The sequence below is a fragment of the Numida meleagris genome, chromosome 1 (assembly GCF_002078875.1).
Source record: "Numida meleagris isolate 19003 breed g44 Domestic line chromosome 1, NumMel1.0, whole genome shotgun sequence".
Lineage (NCBI taxonomy): Eukaryota > Metazoa > Chordata > Aves > Galliformes > Numididae > Numida > Numida meleagris.
The window spans coordinates 136,749,513-136,770,471 of record NC_034409.1 but is presented as its reverse complement, the minus strand read 5'-3'; the positions used below and the strand labels follow the sequence as shown (position 1 = coordinate 136,770,471).

At 40.1% G+C, this 20,959-nt stretch overlaps 1 protein-coding gene across 3 annotated transcripts in view; it reads right to left on the bottom strand.

Annotated features, from left to right (window-relative positions):
- COL4A2 (collagen type IV alpha 2 chain) overlaps positions 1-20,959 on the bottom strand; it is a 138,456-nt gene that overhangs the window by 87,501 nt on the left and 29,996 nt on the right. For all 3 annotated transcript variants that reach the window (XM_021415218.1, XM_021415210.1, XM_021415201.1), the window contains one exon: positions 11,902-11,982. In XM_021415218.1, the coding sequence (XP_021270893.1) occupies positions 11,902-11,982 (81 nt within the window). The remainder of the gene's footprint in view (positions 1-11,901; positions 11,983-20,959) is intronic.

Genomic DNA, 20,959 nt, shown 5'->3' with positions numbered 1-20,959 from the left:
TTCGAGTTTTTGCCCATTGCACTCTGTGCTATGGAGGGAAGTGTTTATCTTATAGAACTGACTTTCTTCATTCCTCTTCCGGGCTACAAAGAATAAAAGACCCTTATAGGAAGCTTTTAATACAAAAAGGGTGGTGAAATGGCACAGGAAACTACGTTATTGATAATTTAGAGTAAGGTAGGGACAGTCCTGGGAGCAGATGACAGAAAGGCCATGAAACAATAGAGAAGTAGAGGACCTAGAAACTGGAAGACAGCCTAAAGTAAGAGGTAGTTTAGATGGGAAAAAAAGGAATATTTGTATCAGAAGAGAATAATAAGGATGTATCCAAATCCATATTAGACTGGACAGAAAAACTCTTATTTGCTGCTGAACTCTGGATGGAGTGAACATTAGGTGTACTGGGGAGAACAGGGAACACAGGAATATTCACTGTTGCTCTTATACCAATATTGTGCTCTGCCAACAACCGTGGGGCCTAATAAACCTGTCTTTAAACGAGTTATTAGGCTTGACAATGCCTCTTTAGCCAGAACTAAAGCAAAAATGAGTTTAGCTAATTATTAAACTAAGGAATAGTTAAACACAGAATAACCACGATCCATACTAAAAATAAAAGTAATCCAAGAGATTTTTTTCCCTGGGCATATGTGATGGTACTAGACAAAAGAGAATCTGATAGACTACTGCAATCTTCACAGAAAAATAATTCTGTCAGAGGAAAAATCACTGCATGGATGTTACGTTTGTTTGGGCTTGCAGATTATTCATTGTCTAGAGCCATTTTCCATGTCTAAAACACAGAAGTCTATCTTTCAAGATCTTTCTGCATACTCACAAAGCATCTAATTTTAAGGTATTTCAGTGCTCATCATCCTTTTCCAGGTCAGTGTAACGGAAGCACTTACATATACTTCAACAGCTTTGTTCATTATGTGATGACACTTGAAAAACCTTCAGAATCCTTACATACAAACTGAGGTAAATAAGGAACATTTCTTCTCTGAAGTGTCAATAAGGAAATGCTGAGAATGAGCTCTGTCAGCCTAGACAGAAACTGTACATGATGACAGGCTGTCTATTCCCACATTCCTGATCTGGCCAGGTCAGACTCAAAGGATTCCATTAATAGTTTGCTACTTACCGAATAAGACAAAAGGAAAATGGGTCAATGGTACTTGCTCCCTTGTGACAAAAATGTAGAAAATAGAAACAAGCACTATCTGAGAAACTTGTAAAGCCTTGGATACATGTCATGAGAAACCATTCACACTCTCTAGAGTGCAATTTAAGTGCTACAAAATGGCCTGGATTATCCTCCTTGGACCACTGTGTGGACTACCCCGTTACAGAGCAAGGCTATCATCCACAGCCTGCACGTTCTTTCAACTCCTGCTCTCAGTAAGTAGAAGTGGAAAAACTTGTCCAAAGGTCTTTTTGTGCATTTGTTGCACCAGAAATCAAAGCCCGAAGGTCTAACTAAATGGACAGCTTATTTGTCCTAAAACAGTCCAGACAGTGCATTTCACCTCTGTAATGAAGTGTGATTCCTATGTGAAAAATAAACAAAAATATCAATGATACATGAGAATGTACTGTGCTGTGCAGATACTACCGACCGCAATGAACAGAAAGACTGCAGACAACAGCCATAGAGTTGCTTAGCTGCATGAACCTCCTCATTACAAAATGTAAAATATACTTTCAGTATTTCCTAGGAAGTCAGGAAGGAACCAAGAAATGCAATTTAGTTTTGATTTAGATGTATGATGATAACATTTTTAAGCTATTGTGAATAGCAACCAAAGGCTTTTTATTCCAGTTTCAGCTGTTGTCACCGTATTAGTTTTCCACAACACATCTCCAACCAGACAGCTAACGTTTTAAAAGTTTCCTTTCTGTCATTTCACTACAGCAATTATGTATTCTACAGTTAAATTCGAAGTCTTGTTTTATCTTCTGGAAAATGTTTCTAGATTCTTTAGTATGCTTTGTCTTGCTTTGGTTCTCCAACTCTCATTCAAGTTTGTGATAAGCAAATGGCCAAATTCACTCTTAAAAATGCTGCCCTCAAAGTAAATTCCTAAAATACCAGTGAAATACCTTATCAAACTGCTGTAAGATTTGTTTTCTTACTTGACCGTAAAAAGCCCACAAATCAAGGGAATACATAGCTAATGCAAAAGGCATTGCGTTGTGTTCATTTCAAATACAAGAGCTGAACCCGCATTACAAATAGAGTTAATTCAGCCCATTTACTTTAGTCACAATTTTGTTTGAACTGCAACCTTGGTATTCATTTTGATTGATGATATTAATTCTTGAGCCTTGTCCAAAGCTGCTGATTTGTTCTCTTGTCACAACAGCTGAACTTGCAAAGGCTTTCAGGACAAGTTTGTAGAAGTATCTGCACTAATGTAGGTCAACAGGCTTTGGAGAAGAAGTGCATTGTCTGTACTCTAGTACTTATTTTGCTGGAGAAAATGCAATGAATATGGGGAAGCATATGAGGTTGCACAGGAAAAATAAAAAAACTGGATACAAACTTCTGACTACTTTTCAGTCAAGTATCATTTTTTCCTTTTGTACTATCGATCTGAGAAGGTTTTAGAGGAATTCTGCTTTCAGAATTGTCTCTGCTGAAGCAAAAGAGATTTCATATCTGGCTGAAGCAGAATGCTCCACACAATAAAATAATAAAATGGAGGAAAAATTAATCTTTTGTTGATGTGCATATATTTTTTTATTTGGGAGATTTTAGATTTATTTAACTTTTAATCAATCTTTAAAATATTCTGGGCATTTACAAATGTAAATGTGATTTAATTATTTTTCTGCATGTATCAAAATGCCCTGCTTTTTCTATATACTTTGCATTTTTTTGTTTGAAACTGCTTTTGAGGAAACTGTTCACTGAGTCCTCCCAAATCACAGATTTTGTGTAGAATACATATATGGAGAAAGGATTCGCTGCTTCTTGCTCATGGGAAAGTTATCTAACCTCCATCCACCAGTTCACAAAGATCTGTGATGTTGATTAAACATGTACAAACAGAGTTAAAAAAGAAGAGGAAACATACATATTTCACTTGAAAAAAATGTCAGGACAAATGTACGAAAGAATAGCAATTAGCAACAAACATGAGTATCTAGCTACAGTGTTTGACTGATAGTCACTGTAGCCCAGGTTAAGCAATTTTCACTAAATAAAACATTAGGTCATAAAGCATTAAGTTTCAGTCTGACTCAAATCATGCTATATCAAGCAAACCTGTATCCTCCCTGCCTGCCTGCCTGCCTCTGGTATCTAACTCAAGATTATGAGCCTATTCACTGCTAACAGTTCCTACAATTAAGCCTTAAATTCAAAGTTTCAATGCCTATGGAACAATGTCAAGCATTTAAGGACTTATGTATGCTGTTAAGACCTTATAAGGCAGTGTTTGGCAAGTATAAACATAAACAAAAGCATGCATTTGAAACTGTACGCTCAAATATGCATGCAAAAGGGAACTGTACTTTTGCAACTGAGAGCAGAATTTAGGTTCACACCATTAAACACCTTTTTAAGATTACACTCTTTTTTCCTTCCTTTTCCAGTCACTGATAAGCTTCTTTCCACTAATATCTTGAATAGCCTGAAAAAAAAAAGAAAATTAAATCCCAGTGCAGCATAACAGACTTGATTAAAGTACTGGAATAATTAAAGGTATCTTCCTATCAATGCATAATGCTTATTAGCACTACCAGTATTTTGCATTTAAATCTGCCATCACTGGAAATACCTTCTCTGTGAGACAGTGCCTCTTCCTGAGAGCTGTCAGAGACAGAAAGCTCACGGCCTATGAAGCAATATGAAATCTTGAAGTATCTTTCATTTTTGTGGTACCTCATATCTATTCCAGTGGAGAACCTGTCAGTGCTTTTAATGATACACGACTGAGCTCACTCCCAAAGCTTTGCATAAAGCAAACACTGAACAACAAGCAAGACGCTTTTCAAATAGTCAAGGAAAGTAAGAAAAAAAAAGAGAAAAACAAGCAAGGGCAGGCCACTGCAAGGCACGTAAGCATGGTGAATATTTGCACAGATTGCATGATTGGTAGGATTTCCCTTAGTGGTGGGGACATGTTTGGGTAATAGATTGTTAAGTGGCTTCCTTAAATGATTATTGAGTGGCTTCCTGAGGATGTCTGAGTGGTGTATGAACTGGCAAGGTGGTTCCTTCATCCGAAGGCAGTAGAACTAGCATGGGCTCAGAAGTCTGCATCAGGCTGTGTGCTGAGGCTTAGATCAGCTTGTCTTCTCCCCACAACTCTTAGGCGCATCTCATCAGGGCCAGATCTTCTTTGTTGCTACTTAGCTTGATATGTGTAGAGCAGAGATAGAACAGAGTAATACTACTCACCTCTCAAATGAGAAGTTATAATAATATATAAGCTTTCAAGTGCTAACACATTTTAAGGTTCAGTTGAGGCCAGAGTTGTACAAGAGAGCAGAGACCACTCAATCTGTTGCATAGAAAGGACAAGGTGTGTTGTGTAAAAGTAGCAGAAACTATGTGATGTCCAGATGGGTATTTGTGGTGGTAAAAATGGTAGAACTGATGGTCACGATCTACATTATACCACTGTGGACAGGGAGACTAGGGATGTCCTATGGGATTAATGCAAGGCTACTCCAACCAAAATAAGGGAGATTTAGATTAGATGTTAGGGCAAAATTTGTTATTTGGAGGATAGTGAGGTACTGGAACGGGTTGTCCTGAGAAGCTGTGGATCCCCATCCCTGAAGGTGTTCAAGGCCAAGTTGGATGGGGCCCTGCGCAGCCTCATCTATACCAGGTGGAACCCTGACTACCACAGGGGGTTGGAATTGGATGGTCTTTAAGGTCCCTTCCAACTCAAGTGTTTTGTAATTCTGTGATTCTGTAGCAATGCTAGAGATCTAAAAAATAGGAGTAGGAAATGACAATTCTGTTGTAGGAGGCATCTCAGGCTGGTGGTAGGTGGATAATTAGTGGCCATCAGCTTTACTTGAATGATGGGAGACAAGGTACAGGCAGAGGAGTGGCACAGGATGTGAAGGCTAATGTGAAGTGTAACAGAAAAAATAACAACAGAGGACAAAGGAGGGAATTCCTGTAGGGGAAATAACAGAAAACCAGCACTTTGTTTACGTTTGGCACTCCCTGTTAAAGACAACTATCATGAAGTATTCTATGAAATTAGAGAAGCTGAAGAACTAGGTCAGTAGTGCTGGCTATTTCACTTACCCACATACAGTCAGACACAACACCTCATTCAGATGAGATAAACACATACAATTTTTGGACATGGTGACTCTGAGTCCTGGAACCCACAAGAAACAATGCCTCTCTGGATCTAGTCTTGAGTGCACAGGACCTGTTTCAAGAGGTACTAGTGGGAGAATGTACTATAATAGCTTCACAACACAACTTTAACTTAATAATGTAGTCAGATGGAGTAAGCCAAGCAAATGCATCACACAGATATTCAATTTCAAGAAGAGGAAATACATAAAAATCAGACAAATAGTAAAAACCTATAAAAGCAGTCCAAAAGGCAGGAAGCCTAAAGTAACCTGGAGGCTTTTCAAAAATACTGTATTAAAAATCCTGGTAAACTGTGTCGCATATCAAAAAGAAAATAAAACAGTTCAATAAAACCCTTGCATAGCTCATAAAAATGCTACAGAGGCTATTGCAGGGAAAAAAGGTTAACGTTTTAAAAATTGCTTAAATGAACAAGAAAGCTCATAAAAATGAGATCAAGTGCAACTGGCAATTAGGATGCCTGAAAAAGAATGCCAACATTTTGCGGAAGATCATCAAGCTGATAGTAAAAAGCAAAGCAAGAAGCCATCAAAGGGAGTAACCATACCACATGATGTCAAATGCTTAAAAGGAGCACTTGCGGACAGCAAGACCACAGCAGAGAAACTCAGGGAGATCTTTGCAAAAGTCTTTACTGCTGAAGGTGTTTGAGATAGTCCCAAATCCAAGCTGTTCTTTGAGCCAGATTAATTTCAGGTAAATATACAGGAAGCAGAAGATAAACCTGACAAGGCATACCTTAGTAAGTGAGCAGGAGTGGTGACATTCACGTGGGACTTCTGAAGAAACTCAGCGTGAAATTGCTTAGATGCTGACTAAGGTGTGGAAACATCATTGCAAACAGTCATGGTTGGTGCAAACTCAACTGCCACATGAGAAACAGACTCCAGAGGAGAGCCTGGGAACTGTGGGCCAGGTCGTCTGACTTCCTTGCTTGGCCAGGCAGTCAACTGCCATAAAGAATACTACATCTGAGCACAAGGATATGCATGGTGAAGCAGGACCTAGTAACCATAATATATTTGGATTTTCAAAATGGCTTTGAAAAAATTCTTCACCAACACATTCTAAAATAAATGCCCTTGGGTTTGAGAGAGAGGTGCTTTTATGGATCGAACATAGGAAGAAAGGAATAGTGCTTGGCAGTCACATTTCAAAACGGAGATGCAATAGGGTCTGAACTGTGAAACATACAAGTCTGTAGATGATACTAACTGATATCATGTTGTTAAATGCCATGCTGGTGATGGGGAGATCCAGAAGGACCTCACCAAAATTGGGGAGGCAGTTAAACTTCAGTACTGGCGAGTCTCAGGAGTGGTACTGAGAAGAAAACATAGTGTCAGTTTGCTGCTAAAGACCTTGGTGCACTCATACCCATAATCCTGCATGCTCTTACAGACCAGGGAGAGAAGGGTAAAGGGATGAGGGGCTGGAGTGCTGCCTTCTAAGGAGAGGCTAAGAAGGCTGGGGCTCTTCCTTCTTGGACAAGGGAAAGTGGAGAGGGGAAATTATTGAGGTTTACATAATTCTGGAAACAGGAAGCAAACCAAATGCAGAACTGCTCCTTTCCCAAACTAACTGTACTGGAAATAGGGTGTACTTGATGAAACTAGAGGGAAACTGGCTTAGAACAGGCTGGGCAGTAATTTCATTTTATTTGATTAGTGAACTCTTTGGTGCCACGGGAGGTTGTAAAGACACAGAGCAGCTCCAGAAAAGGATTAGATAAATTCAGGGAGAAACATAGATACTGAAGAAATATAGAAATATGTCATACCTCTAACAATATGATTTTGGTTACAAGGGAATGGACTGCAGTCAAATCTCTGCACTCCCCCTGAATAGAACCTTCTACCATCACTGTTAGGGACAGAGTAATGGGCTAGATGTATTAGTAGTATAGGTTGGGAAGAAATTTCTTGTGTTCTTATTTTGTTAAAAAAGGGTAAAATATCAGATTTCATCAGATATATCAACTTACACTAACCATGAGTTACAAAGGAGCTACTGCCATTATACCACCTGAGAACATGTTTAATTGTGAAGTTCAAAAATTACACTAACAGTTAATAAAATTATTTTACTGGTTTTAACCATTTCCCTAAGGATATGAGAATGGAAGTGGCTTTAGAATGTTTAAGTAAGTGTTGCATTTTGTTGACTTCATTTAACTACAGAAGAAAACATCTGCTCGACGTAGTCCATGTGTTAAGGTTTAAGCTCATATGGAAAATGCTTGTAAGTTCAGATCAGACACTGGATTTCGCAATTGTATAGCGCTCAAAAGCAGACAGGAATGATTATATGTGAACAAACAACAACGTAACCTTGGCCACTGCATTAGGGAAAGCAATACAACAAATATCTATAAAGGAGCTTTAGTGAATTCTCTTATTAGTCTCGATTTAAAAAATAATGTTTTGGCATTCCCATAAAATCGCCTTTTTGGGAACACGAAGCTGACCTTACATTTCAGTTACCATTATTCCAGTCCCTTGCAAAAATAACAGCACAAGCAGTGCTAGACATTTGCTTCAGACAGAAAGGACAAAGCAAGATTTGAATAGAGTACATTTTCTCTACAGAAAGATCAAAAAGATTGCTATTAACTTCCACATTCTACAAAGCCCTCTAGGCTGATTATGAAGTGAGGTTGATTATGAACTTCAACAAGTCATACAGCTGGCCATTGTACTGAAAGGAGTTACCATTTCCTACATAAGTGCATTCATGTTTTAACAGACTTTAAAAGTGTGTATATACACACCAATAGATGCAATCTCTGCTCAACATACTGCCTGCCAAGAACTTTAACTCTCAAAATTTTAGGAGTTGCAATAAAAATTTTGAGGAAAAGGAAAGAAACAAGAAGTTTATCTCTTTTTCCTTTTCCTTCCTTCAGTTGAAGGCCTCTGCTTTACTTAAAATAGAATTTCAATACAGTATCAGTGCTTCCCTCTTCTCCTTTCCTTTTTATCCAGGCACCTTGGTATTCCTTATGCTCTTTTCTTCATGCATTACTTAGCAAGAAGGTGAGGCCGCTGTCCTCCCTCTCCCTTGTTGCTCTGCGCCCTCCACCTAAGACTTGCATACATGCAGTTGCTTGTTGCATGGGTCCAGGCACTCCTGCAGGAAGTTGGATTCTCATTGTATCTCTGCTGAGGGATTTGCCAGCTGCGAGAACGGCTGGATGACTGTGCAGCTGGCCAAGAGGTATGATCAGACTTTTAAAGACTGGATATTTGTATCCAGCTATCAGTAAATACACACTTAGGTTTGAACAAGGTTCCTGCTGTGAATGGGAACAAAGACTCAGGTGTCATTAGACAGTAGAAAAAAACAACTTATGGAAGAAGTTCTCTTTCTTCTTTTTGCTCTGGAGGTATCAACTCAAAAGCAATGCAGAAGGTGGCAACTTCAAGGGAATCACGTGTGGCCTTGGGAAGACATGCCTTTAGAGAAACTTCTCTGAGCTGTGAATTGCAAATGTGATCATCATCGATGTCCTGTGATTCTCTGAAGGTTTGGATCAATCTGTTTTCCTCATGGAAATGAGGCATAAAGTGCCATACCCAAGCTCCCAGCTCATATGAGAAGTGGGAGCTTGCGCATCAGCTACTCCAATTGCCTTGCTGCAGCAGCTCTCCACCACCACAGCAAGTGGGTCAGGCTTCTGCCCCTTCACTTACACATCCCCAGTGGACTTCACTGAGCTCCGTCTGAGCCAGAGAAGGCTTTATGGCCAAGCTCAGCCAAAAAAGGCTGGAAATAGTAAAAATCACAGCCTAAGGATACCGTAATTCTTTCTCGTAGGCCTGCTGGGTGCACTGATTTGTGCTAGGTGGCCCTTTGTCCCTACAAACTGCCTGCCCGAAACATGATTCAACTTCTCTGTGCCTTTGCGGATAGAATTATTAGTCTCAAACCCAAAGCGGTGCAGATAGAACCACAGGGCTTCCAGCCATCACACATCTGGAGACCTGGCACACATCACCAGAGTCTGGCTGAATCCTCACACATCTGGACAGACAGTGCCTCTGTGCCTCTAGCACCGATCCCCCAGAAGATAGCACTGAGCACATTTCAGTAACAAAACACTTATTTAAAAACAATCCAACTGGATTTAGACAATAAGGAAAAGCATCTTTATCTAAATGCTGTACCTTATGATTCTAACTGAAACAATGGCAGAAAATGAAGCAGAACCATATACAAATAAAAAGACAGAGGTTTTCTCAGACCTTTTCCATCGTCACATTTGGAATAGTATTTACCACTCCAGTGAATTTACTCCATTCAACAGTTTCTGATGCGCATTCAGCAGCAGCATTCTGAAGAAAGTGTTTTTGTTTGCCTGGTTTTGAGAGATGTGCTATGAGAAGAATGTGCACCTACACTGCATGGCAGGGCAATGGTATGGACATTGGCTGCTGGCTCTTGCAGCACTGCTTCTACCTGAATTCCAGATGTCCTGCAAGTGACAGCTGTGTTGTGCCTGACACAGAGTCACTGAGCAAGCAGGCTCCAGCAGGCTTCTTCAGGCACTCTTTCAAGTACAAACATGCAATATATCTATTGTGCATGTAATGAGTCACCTCAAACAGAAAATGTGTGTTGTGCCAGATTATACAGAGGTTCTGTGAAAATAAATATTCCCATTGAGGACTAGCATGAGACCAGAAGCTATGCCAAATTTGACTAGTCTCTAAAGGCCACTCTTGCTTCTTAAACCAGATATTTAACCAAGGTTGTGACATCTGAAGAGACAAGCAGACACAAAACACATGCACAGTATGCTGACTCAGAATGAGATATATAGTTGCAGAGAATTTAAATACAATTTTTGAAGTCTTTAAATCACTTTCCTTAATACTCCTTCACAATTTCCACAACTAACCACAAAATGTAATCAATGAAAAATGTAATCAATGTTTTATAACATCCTCTTTTCCCCTTTTTCAAATGCCTATTTAATAAGTATGTTTAGCTAATGGGATTACTTGCTTCCCTGACATAAGTGGAAGAGAGAGAGTGGAGAGAGAGTACACAAAGTATGCCCTTGTCTCCTAATCTAGATATGAAGCAACTAAACTTCTTCGGCACCTGGGTGATTCTCTGCCTTGATAGCTTAACATTTTCAGCTTTTCTAACCTATGCAACTGCTTTTGTTTAGCTACCTCTCTTTTTCTGCAGATGTAGCAACTTGAAACTAGGGGTTGTTCAAAGTCAAAAGGAAGGAGAAAAGTATGTCAGTCACAGAAGTTGGTTGTTTTTCAACAGATGACAATTTTCATGAACAGTAGTGGAGAACTAGTAGGTCCATGCTTTACCTTAGAACAACAACAACAAAATCTCACTGAAGAAAAGCACAGCAGTATCACACTTAAAGCCATTTCACACAGCAACAGCTGGCTTTCAGTGCCTTCGGAGGGAAGTGGCAGGAGAAACCTGCTGAGCTTCATGTGCTGAATGATCAGGGAAGGGCCGTAACAGCTGGAGAGAGATCAGGGAAGGGCAATAACAGCTGGAGAGAGCCTCTGCAGAAGCTGTGTCTCGAGGGAATGGTTTGTTTGACCTCAGTGTTGTCAGTTTGTCATTAGGTTATTGCAATGGGAAGCAGACCATGAGCAGACCACAGTCAGGGAAAGGGAGTATAACCATCACAATGCTCATGGCATGGTAACCCTGGGATCATCTGACTTCCACAGAGACATCAGGACTTCTGCAGTAAACAAGAGTGTTCCTTGCCTTCCACCTACACAGTGACTTTGCTACCATCTCTTCTTCCACTCAGACGTGGAGTCAAGCCTGAGGAATGCGATGGGAATGGGAACCGACAGCCTGCTGCACAGAAGAAAGTAAGAGTGATAGCAGAAAGCATATGATCTGCCACATCTCTTGCCTGGCCTATTCTTAGAGATGGGTGGATGGAAAAGGCTGAGTCACTGTCTCAGCTGCAAAAGACCATGCTGTACAGAAGGAGCCTGCCAGCCAGGGCTCTGAGCCACAAGGGAACTGCCCTACTGCTCAGAGCTTTTTGGGCAGGTGGCCCATTGCCTCCACCACATCTCCTGTTCTCTGCCTCTTATCTTTATTCCCTAAAAACAAAGAGTACCAGAAACAACCCAATGCCAGGAAGTCCCAGGCAGTTTCCTTCCAGTAGGAACTTCAGGTCCTGCAGACCTGCTTCCCATCTGATTTAATGGAAACCACCTGTATGAGGTATCTTTTCATCAGATACAATTTTGTTAGTAAGACTTCAAGAAAGCTACTGAGTGATTTTGTTCGCAATCATTTTGCATTGTGAGGTCCCTGGACCCTTAGCTTTAAGAGAAGAACCTGCTATACTTCATAACAAAGTTTTTTTTTTTTTTTCAAATCTACAAGCTCTCAAGGAAGTAAGATGCAACAACAGTAACTTTTTCCTGAAAAAAAAACCCCACAAGTTGAATATTCCCAGCACTCTGATGCAAGTCCACCTATAGAAAATGGTGTTGAGCTGATGGCATGAAGAACTTTTTACAGGAAAAAATGTTACTTACACGGCCTCCTTTTTCAGGGAAACACTGACATCCTCCACTGCAGTCTCTTCCTCCGCATGGTCCTGTGTAACTCTTTCCACCCTGCAAGCCAGAACACACAAAAGACAAAAATTAATTGGTATCAACTTCAGTATCTGGCACAATACAATAAAATGTTAATTATCAGATTCATTGCAGAGACCTGGATTAGATGACTATGATCTATGGATCTACAACTTCCAGGTGAAACCTCTTAAAGCTGCACTCAGAAGCAGCAGTCAGAGGATTTCCAGTTCTTGGAGATCAGTATCAAGAGATATAATGTCACTCTATTAATTTCCTTCCACATTTTCAAAATGCTGCAGCTCCGTGCTGAGAGATATCTCACCTATCTCTTTGACACATGCAACGCATATCATGTCACAGAAGAACAGCTGCTTGGATTCTTCAGGGACATAGACTAAGTCCTAGGTCACAATGCAGCACATCCTTCTATGCACGCTCTAAATCACCACTATATTTTACGATATTTATGGGTGGACATAAAAGAAGACAGAGATATCATGCTCAAAATCAAAAGCCAAGCTTATGCCCTTTTCTTTTTAATGGCTCTCTATTCTAGAGACACCCAAAATTTACCAGTAGCCAACCACAGCAACCTAGAATTCAGACCTAACCTACGAGCTAGTTCCAGGTATATCTGTCCTGCTTGTGCAGAGCCATCTTGACCTGGGCTGCAAATGTGCTGATCACAAGATTTGCATCACTCCATGCAAACCCCTGGGAGGACTCCATGGGGTAGCGCAGCTCAGATTCCACCTAGCACACCAAGGGCAGCAGCCACAGTTACTCTTGTTCAGAAATGTAAACAGCAGAAATGCTGTGCATGCTGTGGTGTAACTTTTAAAAGTCTAACTTAATGATTAGGAATACTATCAAGATGTGTGGCCCACTGCGGCTTAGTGTTCTGAACCCCTGGAAGTGCCCTAGCAGCTTCTTAAGTAAGCTGAGAAAGGGAAAAAATGACTACCCATCACTAATGAAGAGTTAGAAGAAATAGAAGGACCAAAGTCTGATGGTACAGGAAGGATGTTCTGGAGCCAAAGTCCCTCATTCAGAGCTGCTGCTAATTTTCATGTGGACTGCTGTTGGTATAAAGAAGCCTTCAAAACAAGGGAGGTGCTTTGAGCTGCCATGCTGTGGCTTACAAGGGCAGTAATGCTGCCACTCCTGCCTCTAGCCCTGGGTCAAGGACCTGAAGCAGAGAGAGGGACCAGCACTGCCGTGCTTAGCATTCTTCATGCAGCCGTAATCAACCCATGCTCAGCACGTGGGGCTGAATTTCTCAGGTATTCACTTCTCCCATTACACTATCAAGATCCTGAAAACACAGCTCCAGGCTTTGGATTCCACTCTGAGAGCCAAAAAAGTAACAGGTATGAGGCAGGTATCTGGCAGACATTGCTTAAGCCCTCTTCTGATGGTATTTATGCAACAGGCTCTTCAATTTACGGCAACAGCAATGCAGAGATTCCCAAACAAGCTGTTACGCTTGTCATGAGAGGGTTACTGTCTGTATTCTAACTCATTTTACATATTAAAATACTTTTGTTTCAGTTTTGTATTTACTTTTAGTGAAATGAGTAGGCTTTCCATGCTTCAAAAACAAGCCCACAGAACTGAAACCACGCCCCGAGCTATTTAGAGGTTAGGTGTTGGATTGAGGAAATTATTTCACAAAGGTAACAGTGCTTTACGTCATGTTCTGAACTCTGCTTTCTGTTTAGACTATTATTTAGAAGAAATAATAAGCCCAGACCATTTTATAAACTCCAGCAGCTTGCTCAGGTTGGTCCATTTTAATTAAATGACTGGATGGTCACAAGCTTATTATTATTCTGTATTTTTTCCTTTTCGCAGATGAAATGTACATCTCTCTCTCAGGACCCTTAACTTCAGAGTTTCTCCCCCCCACCTTTTCAGAAGTGAGGAATAGTTCTATTTGTTTCTACGGATGCCATGTGGATGTAATGCCTGTGTGACCAAACTTTTAGAGAAACATTTTGGAGCTGTAAATAACAACATTTTGCAGCCTAACAAACTGCAGTAACAAACGGACAGATACAGTAATTAAATCATGAGAGACTTCAGTTATGCCTGCTGAGAAAACAGCAAGGAGAACAATAAGATTTTTTTTTTTAATTAATTAGCAGAGTGACTCTAAATTTGGTAAACTGTTGCTAAGGAGAAAACTATGGCAAGATAGTTGTGCACTTGTAAAAAAAACCTGGAGGCTGCTAATATTATTTAGACTGGAAGAAGTTCAAGGCCTATTGTTTGTGTACTATCCATCATCCAACATTTAGATTTGCGTGTTTTAAAAATACCAGCAGCTAATGTGGGGACACAATTGTTTTCTTCCACAATCTTAGGAAGTTTTTTTTTTTTCTTCTCATTTTCTGTCCTTTAATGCACATACGTTAAGATGATGAAAAGCCAGGAAGACTTCTTCAAAGATAGGGAACATAAATGGAAAACATTTGAGACCAGTGTTAATGTCTCTACTCTGAATGATACTTGGGCTCTCCGTATTGCTCAGTTTCCACTTCTTCACTTTTTGATGGCTACTGGGAGGTCTCTGGGAGCTTTCAGTCACATGTAACATTTTCTGCTTGATTATCTATGAATGTATATAATTTCTTGAAGGTAGATCATGGCATAGTCATTTAGTCTGACATTATTGGGAAGTTAGGGTATCAGGTTTTATAGTTTCAGACTTCTAAAGTTTAAAAATAGATCTTTTATGGATCCTTGTAAAACCTTGACAAAACAAACTCTACATGAGTGCACAACTGAGACGAAGAGAAATAAAATGCAACTACATCAGCAAAGTTTACAATTTAGAAATAGGACATGTAGCTGTGAATTACCACAAAAGTGTTTATTTCCTGAGGAAAAAATACATTTCTAGGAATTTTACACACTGGCGATATCCAGACATGGTGCTTGTGATCTGAGGAAGGTGCCTCAACCATGTGTGTGGGCAGTGGGGAGAACAGGTAACCTTTGGATACAAGGCTGCATGTCTCATCTACACAATTGCAATGTGCAGTAGTAAAATTGCCCACATGACATTGCCAGAAAGAGCACCTTGGAACTCGATTCTAACAAAATTGGGATCAATGAGGAAAAATTAACTAGCAATGGTTTGTTTGTAAGAGTTATTCATAGTAGTGTAACTGTGTATGAATATTACTAATAACAATAAGCAATAGAATTGCAGCTCAGTGCTTCTTGCAGAGATATAATTGTGAATGAATACAACTAAAAACAGTAGTGTGTTAATTAGCCAATAAAGTATTATCGGGTGTGTTCTTTAATTAGCAAACATCATAGCATCTCCACCAGTTACATCTGAAGTCTGCTATCTACGTGGATCCTGGAGATGGGTCAAGAGGCAGAGAGACGCTTACGTCTGCAGTGTCCACAGCTAGCCCTCTCTAGAGCACGTTCACCTTGCAGGTAGAGCAGTTCCCTAACAGATGAGTACCTTCAATTTGCTCTGCCCTCTTCTATCAGAAATATCCACAGAGGCCCACCAAGAGTATGCCTAGCTCACAGAACCCGACCTACTACAAAATGTGGTTGTGGCTCAGTTATGCTTTCAAAATGCAGCTGGAAAAGATTGCATTGAAGAAGAGTGAGTAGGGCAGCTTTACTCTGCCACATTCATTGCCCGTAACAGCACAGCAGTCACAGGAGGCTCCAAGGAAACCAGAGCCCTCTGACTGAGAAAATCAAACACGTGCCTACCCTGGGAAAGCTGAAATGATGGAGAAGGGGGAATGAGGAAAGAAATGAACAGGAAGAGAGAATTTTCCAACCATCCTTTTAACATCGTTGGGTCATTCTGTGCTGGAATGAATATATGATTGATGGCTCAAGGAATTTAAACACCACTTATACTTAAGAACAAGCAGGGAAAAACATGTGCCATCTATATTTGTAGATCTTGTATATTTGCCTAGTGCAACCACTGTCTTTTTTACACATACAAAACAGCAGACATAACACATATATGCTGCAACACATTTTTTTCTGTCCTTTTGCTTTCACAGAATGTTTTTTGTCCCAAAACATTATTACTTGTGTTAATATATCTTCAGCCAACACAAGACAAATTCTTCTCCAAGAATTCATACAGTTTTGTTTTTGACTTAGATGCAGTTTCTTTCAGCCAAACTCTTAAGAAACCTAGAAACATATACATAGTTCTCTTTAAACTTTTCCACACACTAATCATGTAGTTACTACTACTGTTGACTATGTTTATGTAACTGTTATCTCCGTGTGCCCACTGAAGTACCTTCACTTCAGTGGTTGGTATTCTGACAAAGAACAAAGGCAACCTGAGGACAGACCTCAAAGTAAAGTTCTATGAGTACAGAAAGGCCAGGAAATATAAGCCATTTCCTCATATGTTGCTAAAAAATACCCCACGGAAATTATAACAAAAATATTGCAACCTGGAATCAAAAGACTCTGCACACCCGTATTTTCTTTAATAAAGTTTTATAGGTTGCAACTGCGAATTAACTTCTGCCTTGACACAGCCCAGTTTGGTGCTCCCCATCAATCACAGCAGCCCTTCTGAACAGGCTATGTTATACCAAGGAGATTTTGGAAGGTCTCGGAATTTGCAGGGGGTGCTGATACATTGCGTGCTCCTGCCGCGTCACAACAAGCAGCAGACTCAGATGCTCCATGTGAGATTTTAGTCAAAAAGTCCAGTCAGGACTGCAAACCTGCTTCTGAGGCAGCACATTGTGCTGCTGCCAGGGAGACTGGCCTATGCTTCCCCTGTGAACCTCTATTTCCACATCTGACCTTCAGCTGTCAACACTCACATTAATTTCAAATTTGGTCTATTAAAGGCCTGATTTTGAAGCATTAATCCTCTGCTGCCTTTGAAAGAAAGGAGGAAAGAATAAATTAAGAAAATGGTTGGATAATCCTGTTGCTGAGGAAGCAGACAGATAAGAACTTGGTTTCAAATGTAATTGCACAGTTGCATTTGCTCAAAACGAGCCTTTTACTCCTTAAAAATATGAAAACATTTGTTTCCTGGATATCATATTTATTTCTCTAGAAACATCCATAAACAATCATTCAAAACAAGTATAAAGAATGGTGTCAGTGGGGTAGCCTGGATTAGCCAGCATCAAACTTGGTCTGGAAAATGCTTTGTCCTCGAGAAATGCATGCCGAAGGAAGAACCAGAGATCTGAAACTGCCTGTTTGTAGTGCAGTAGCTGCAAGTGCATTGGACAGTGTGACCACTGTCATACTGAAGACCTTAGCTGTCAAGGGAACAACAGATAGAAATTGGCACATTTAGTGAGGAAGGAAAAGATGAGGGTGTGGATCCTCTCTTTGACTGTTCTGAGAATTATTTAGCTACGAAATAATTCTTTCTTTCATATTTGAATGGCAGCCAGGATCTTTTCTAGAACGATGCATGGCAACTGGAATAGCTCGTGACCTCAATATCTTATGAAAGTTTACACCTCCCACCAGAAGTAGAGGGAGCCATATATTTACATAACCTTCCATGAAAAAAACCTGGAGGAGGAAACTGGTCCCAGAATGAACACAAGGACGCTTACCACCAGCCATACTAAGAAAGCTGGTCAGTTTCCTGCCTAAGGCAATCTTCCCAGTGTAATAAGAACAACAATGCCCATGGCAAGCAATGAGTTACAGACTTGTGTGGAGTTTCCAGAGCTGCCTCTCTTGTGATGGAGTTAATAGAGAAAACTCTAAAACAGGTTGTCAAGCATATAAGCAGCTCGCTTTGTTTCTGAGTCCTGATGGGAACATCAGCAGAGAAGAATCCCAAAACTGCACAGTTCCTGGGGTCTGGGATGCCTGTGCTTGATGTCTGGGGTGGAGGGGTTGGAGGATGGGAATACAAAGTCTCTAACACCGCCAAGTCCCCAGCGGACAGAAACTCATCCTTTCAAGTGAGTCTCAGCAAGGACGTCAAAGCCAGCAATGGGAAACATGAATCCTGTACCTCTTAGATGTGAAGCTATAAAAGACTTTCCTCTTATGGGCTGGCTTGTGGCTCTTGATTATATGAACTTTCTGGCATGCAGCCTTGATTTGAAGGCTGTATAGTTTCATTTCAAAGTGAAACTTCACAGCTCCACATGCTCACTTTATTTGAGGTACTATTTACCATCCCCTCTTCAAATGAAAATGTTCTCTTGTGCCGGTCGTGAGACGCTGCCTTCTAACAACTGCGGAAGCCAGACATGCTGCAGCGTGAACTTACCCTTCACATTTTCATGAAAGCATTTCTAATTTTGTAGCTTTCATCCAAACTCACAATTACCAAGCAAGCCAGATGGAATCCAGAAGAAGCTGCTGTGATATAGCAAGTATTAAAAAAAAAAAAAAAAAAAAAGGAAGTCTTTAAGAGGCTGTGTCACAGAGTAAACCTAAAAATCTACCTAAATATAAGGCACAGATATCTGCATAACTGTCCAGGGGTCTTGCTTGCTCACTTGACCAGAATGGGGCTGTTTGCAAACAGTACCCTTCCAAGCAAGAAGTCCATGCTGTGACATAGTTTTCTGCCAAGAACTCAGTGAAAGGGGGTCTGATATTTACAAGTAAAGAAGTTGGGATCAGCTGCATTTTGATGGTTTTTTTTCATCATAGAGGTGTTATCCTAAGAATGGGACTAGAGTTTCAGATGAGAAAACCCAGTTAAAATGTTTTAAAAGGTCTAACAATAAAAAGAAATCATCTTTACATAAAAATTCATTACTGCTGCTTATTTTTGTAGAATCTGCAAAGCTATCAGAAAGGGAATCCTAAAAAGCAGCATCAGGTCATCGCTTGAATGTGCTGCAGCTCCCAGGAACTGATGAAGAAGGGTTAAGATGGAGAGGGCTTTTCTGGGAGCAAAACTGTATCTAGAGGAGGAAAAGCTCTGTACTCTGTCACTTCCCTGACTGAGATCATAGAATCACAGAATCATTAAGGTTGGAAAAGACCACTAAAATCATTTAGTCCAACACGATCTCATCCCCACCGTGCCCACTAACCATGTCCCTCAGTGCCACATGCACATGGTTCTTGAACACCTCCACCACCTCCGTGGGCAGACTGTGCCAGTGCCTCACCATTCCTTCTGAGAAAAAATTTTTGGTACTATCCAACCTGAACCTCCCCTGGTGCAACTTAAGGCCATTGTCTCTCATCCTAGATAGGTGATTTTGCTGTTTAAAGGAATTATAATTTTAGTCCTAATGATCAACAGAAGCTTAAAGCATCTGCTAGCAATAGAGGTGATGTTTCAGGCAACTAAACTGTCTGGAGGGTGCTTACAGCCAAGACTGAAGATACCAGAGTCTTCAACCCACACCTACAGCATGGAATGATTACAGGAGAGCAATAAGAGCACTGCTAATGAGCAGTCAATTTTCAGTTTTACCAGCCTAAGAATCAGATTTACTCACAGAAAAAAATAAACAAACACAAAAACACAGGGATGAGTCTAGTAAGAGTCTGAAGCTGGAATTTGTTTTTCAGAAGAGGAATTTATAGCTAAATCTGAAAGGCAGAAGGTGTAGAAGCAGCTGAAGGAAAATATGGATTGATAAATTAAAATTTGATTTGGTATCTTTTAAACTTGATTCCATCTTTGTAAATGTAAGCTTTTAGAGGTGCATATTATTTTAGCCTATTATCTTTTCTTAAGACACAACAAATTCTGCTCTACAATCCAACATGACATTCCTCATCTGATACAATGGTGGACTTCAGAGAAAGAGTGCTTACATTAAGGGACATCTTAATGTAAGCGCCACTTTCCCAACACAACATTTCTACGAATAAAGTGTATCTCCACCGAAGCTACTTAGGTGGTCTCAAAAGTTGGTACTGCAGGAGTCAGAAGGAGTATTTTCTAGTTATCAGCGATGATGAAGAAAGCTCTGTGATATGGTGAAGTAGATTCAACCACCCTCTGTGATAACAAGCTATACTGAAAAGCACAGTTTGTCTCCTTCAACTTTTATTCTACCATCTTATTTTATGCAAACTCCTATCCGTTTTGTATTTGATTTGCACAAGGGAATGCACAAATCAGTGGACAGTGTAATCATCTCATATGTTCAGTTACATTGCATGGTGGATCTTAAAAATATTTTCCATAAGGGAAAGAGGGTAGAAGCAGTGTCAGCCCTTAATCTGAATTTGGCTTTTGTCCAATATCTTATATTACTGGAATAAAATTCCCCCTTCTCATCTCCTAGCACAGAAAGGCATTTGTTCACATACTAGTAGCATAATAATGAGATACAGCATCCACTCATTAAAGTAGCGATTTCTATATTTAGCTACTTTTAGTTTCCGAAGTCTAGTCATTTTCAGTTCTCGAAACACATCCAAGTAATGATATCATTTGCTTCGAACAATAGAGTCTGGATGCTATTCTATATATGGAGATTTTTGTAGTCTATTTATAAACCACGCCAGTTATTTGACCTGTCTAGTTTACTCACCTACGTAAATTGGCAGACTCGGGAAACCTGCTTAAGAACATATTATTCTTAGCAACTGATAAATTTTAAAGTCGCTAAATTACACTGGAGATATATCCAATATTTCTGAAAACTCATCTCCACCTATTACACTACAAACAAACAAACCTGCCAGCGTAGGAAAGATTTTTGCTTCTGAACAAGCAGTAACGCAATTGCATTAGCCCTGCTCATAGGGAAGGGATTGATATAAAACAGCCGTACAGCTGTATTCATGGCTGCATTGTCTATATTTGTTCAGTGCAGTGCAACGGTGCCAGGTTTTCCTAAAACCTAAGCAGAGGTATTATTCCAGTTTCATGATTTCCATACTTAAAAGAAGTGCCTGACTGTGTATGAAATCCATTTATAAATGGAGTTTGTTTTCCTCCCAGGCATAGTTATTTACAGCCATAACCTGCTGACCTCGTTCTTATGTGTTCAGAGATCATGGGATCATGGCACTTCTTTTTTCCTTGGGAAGG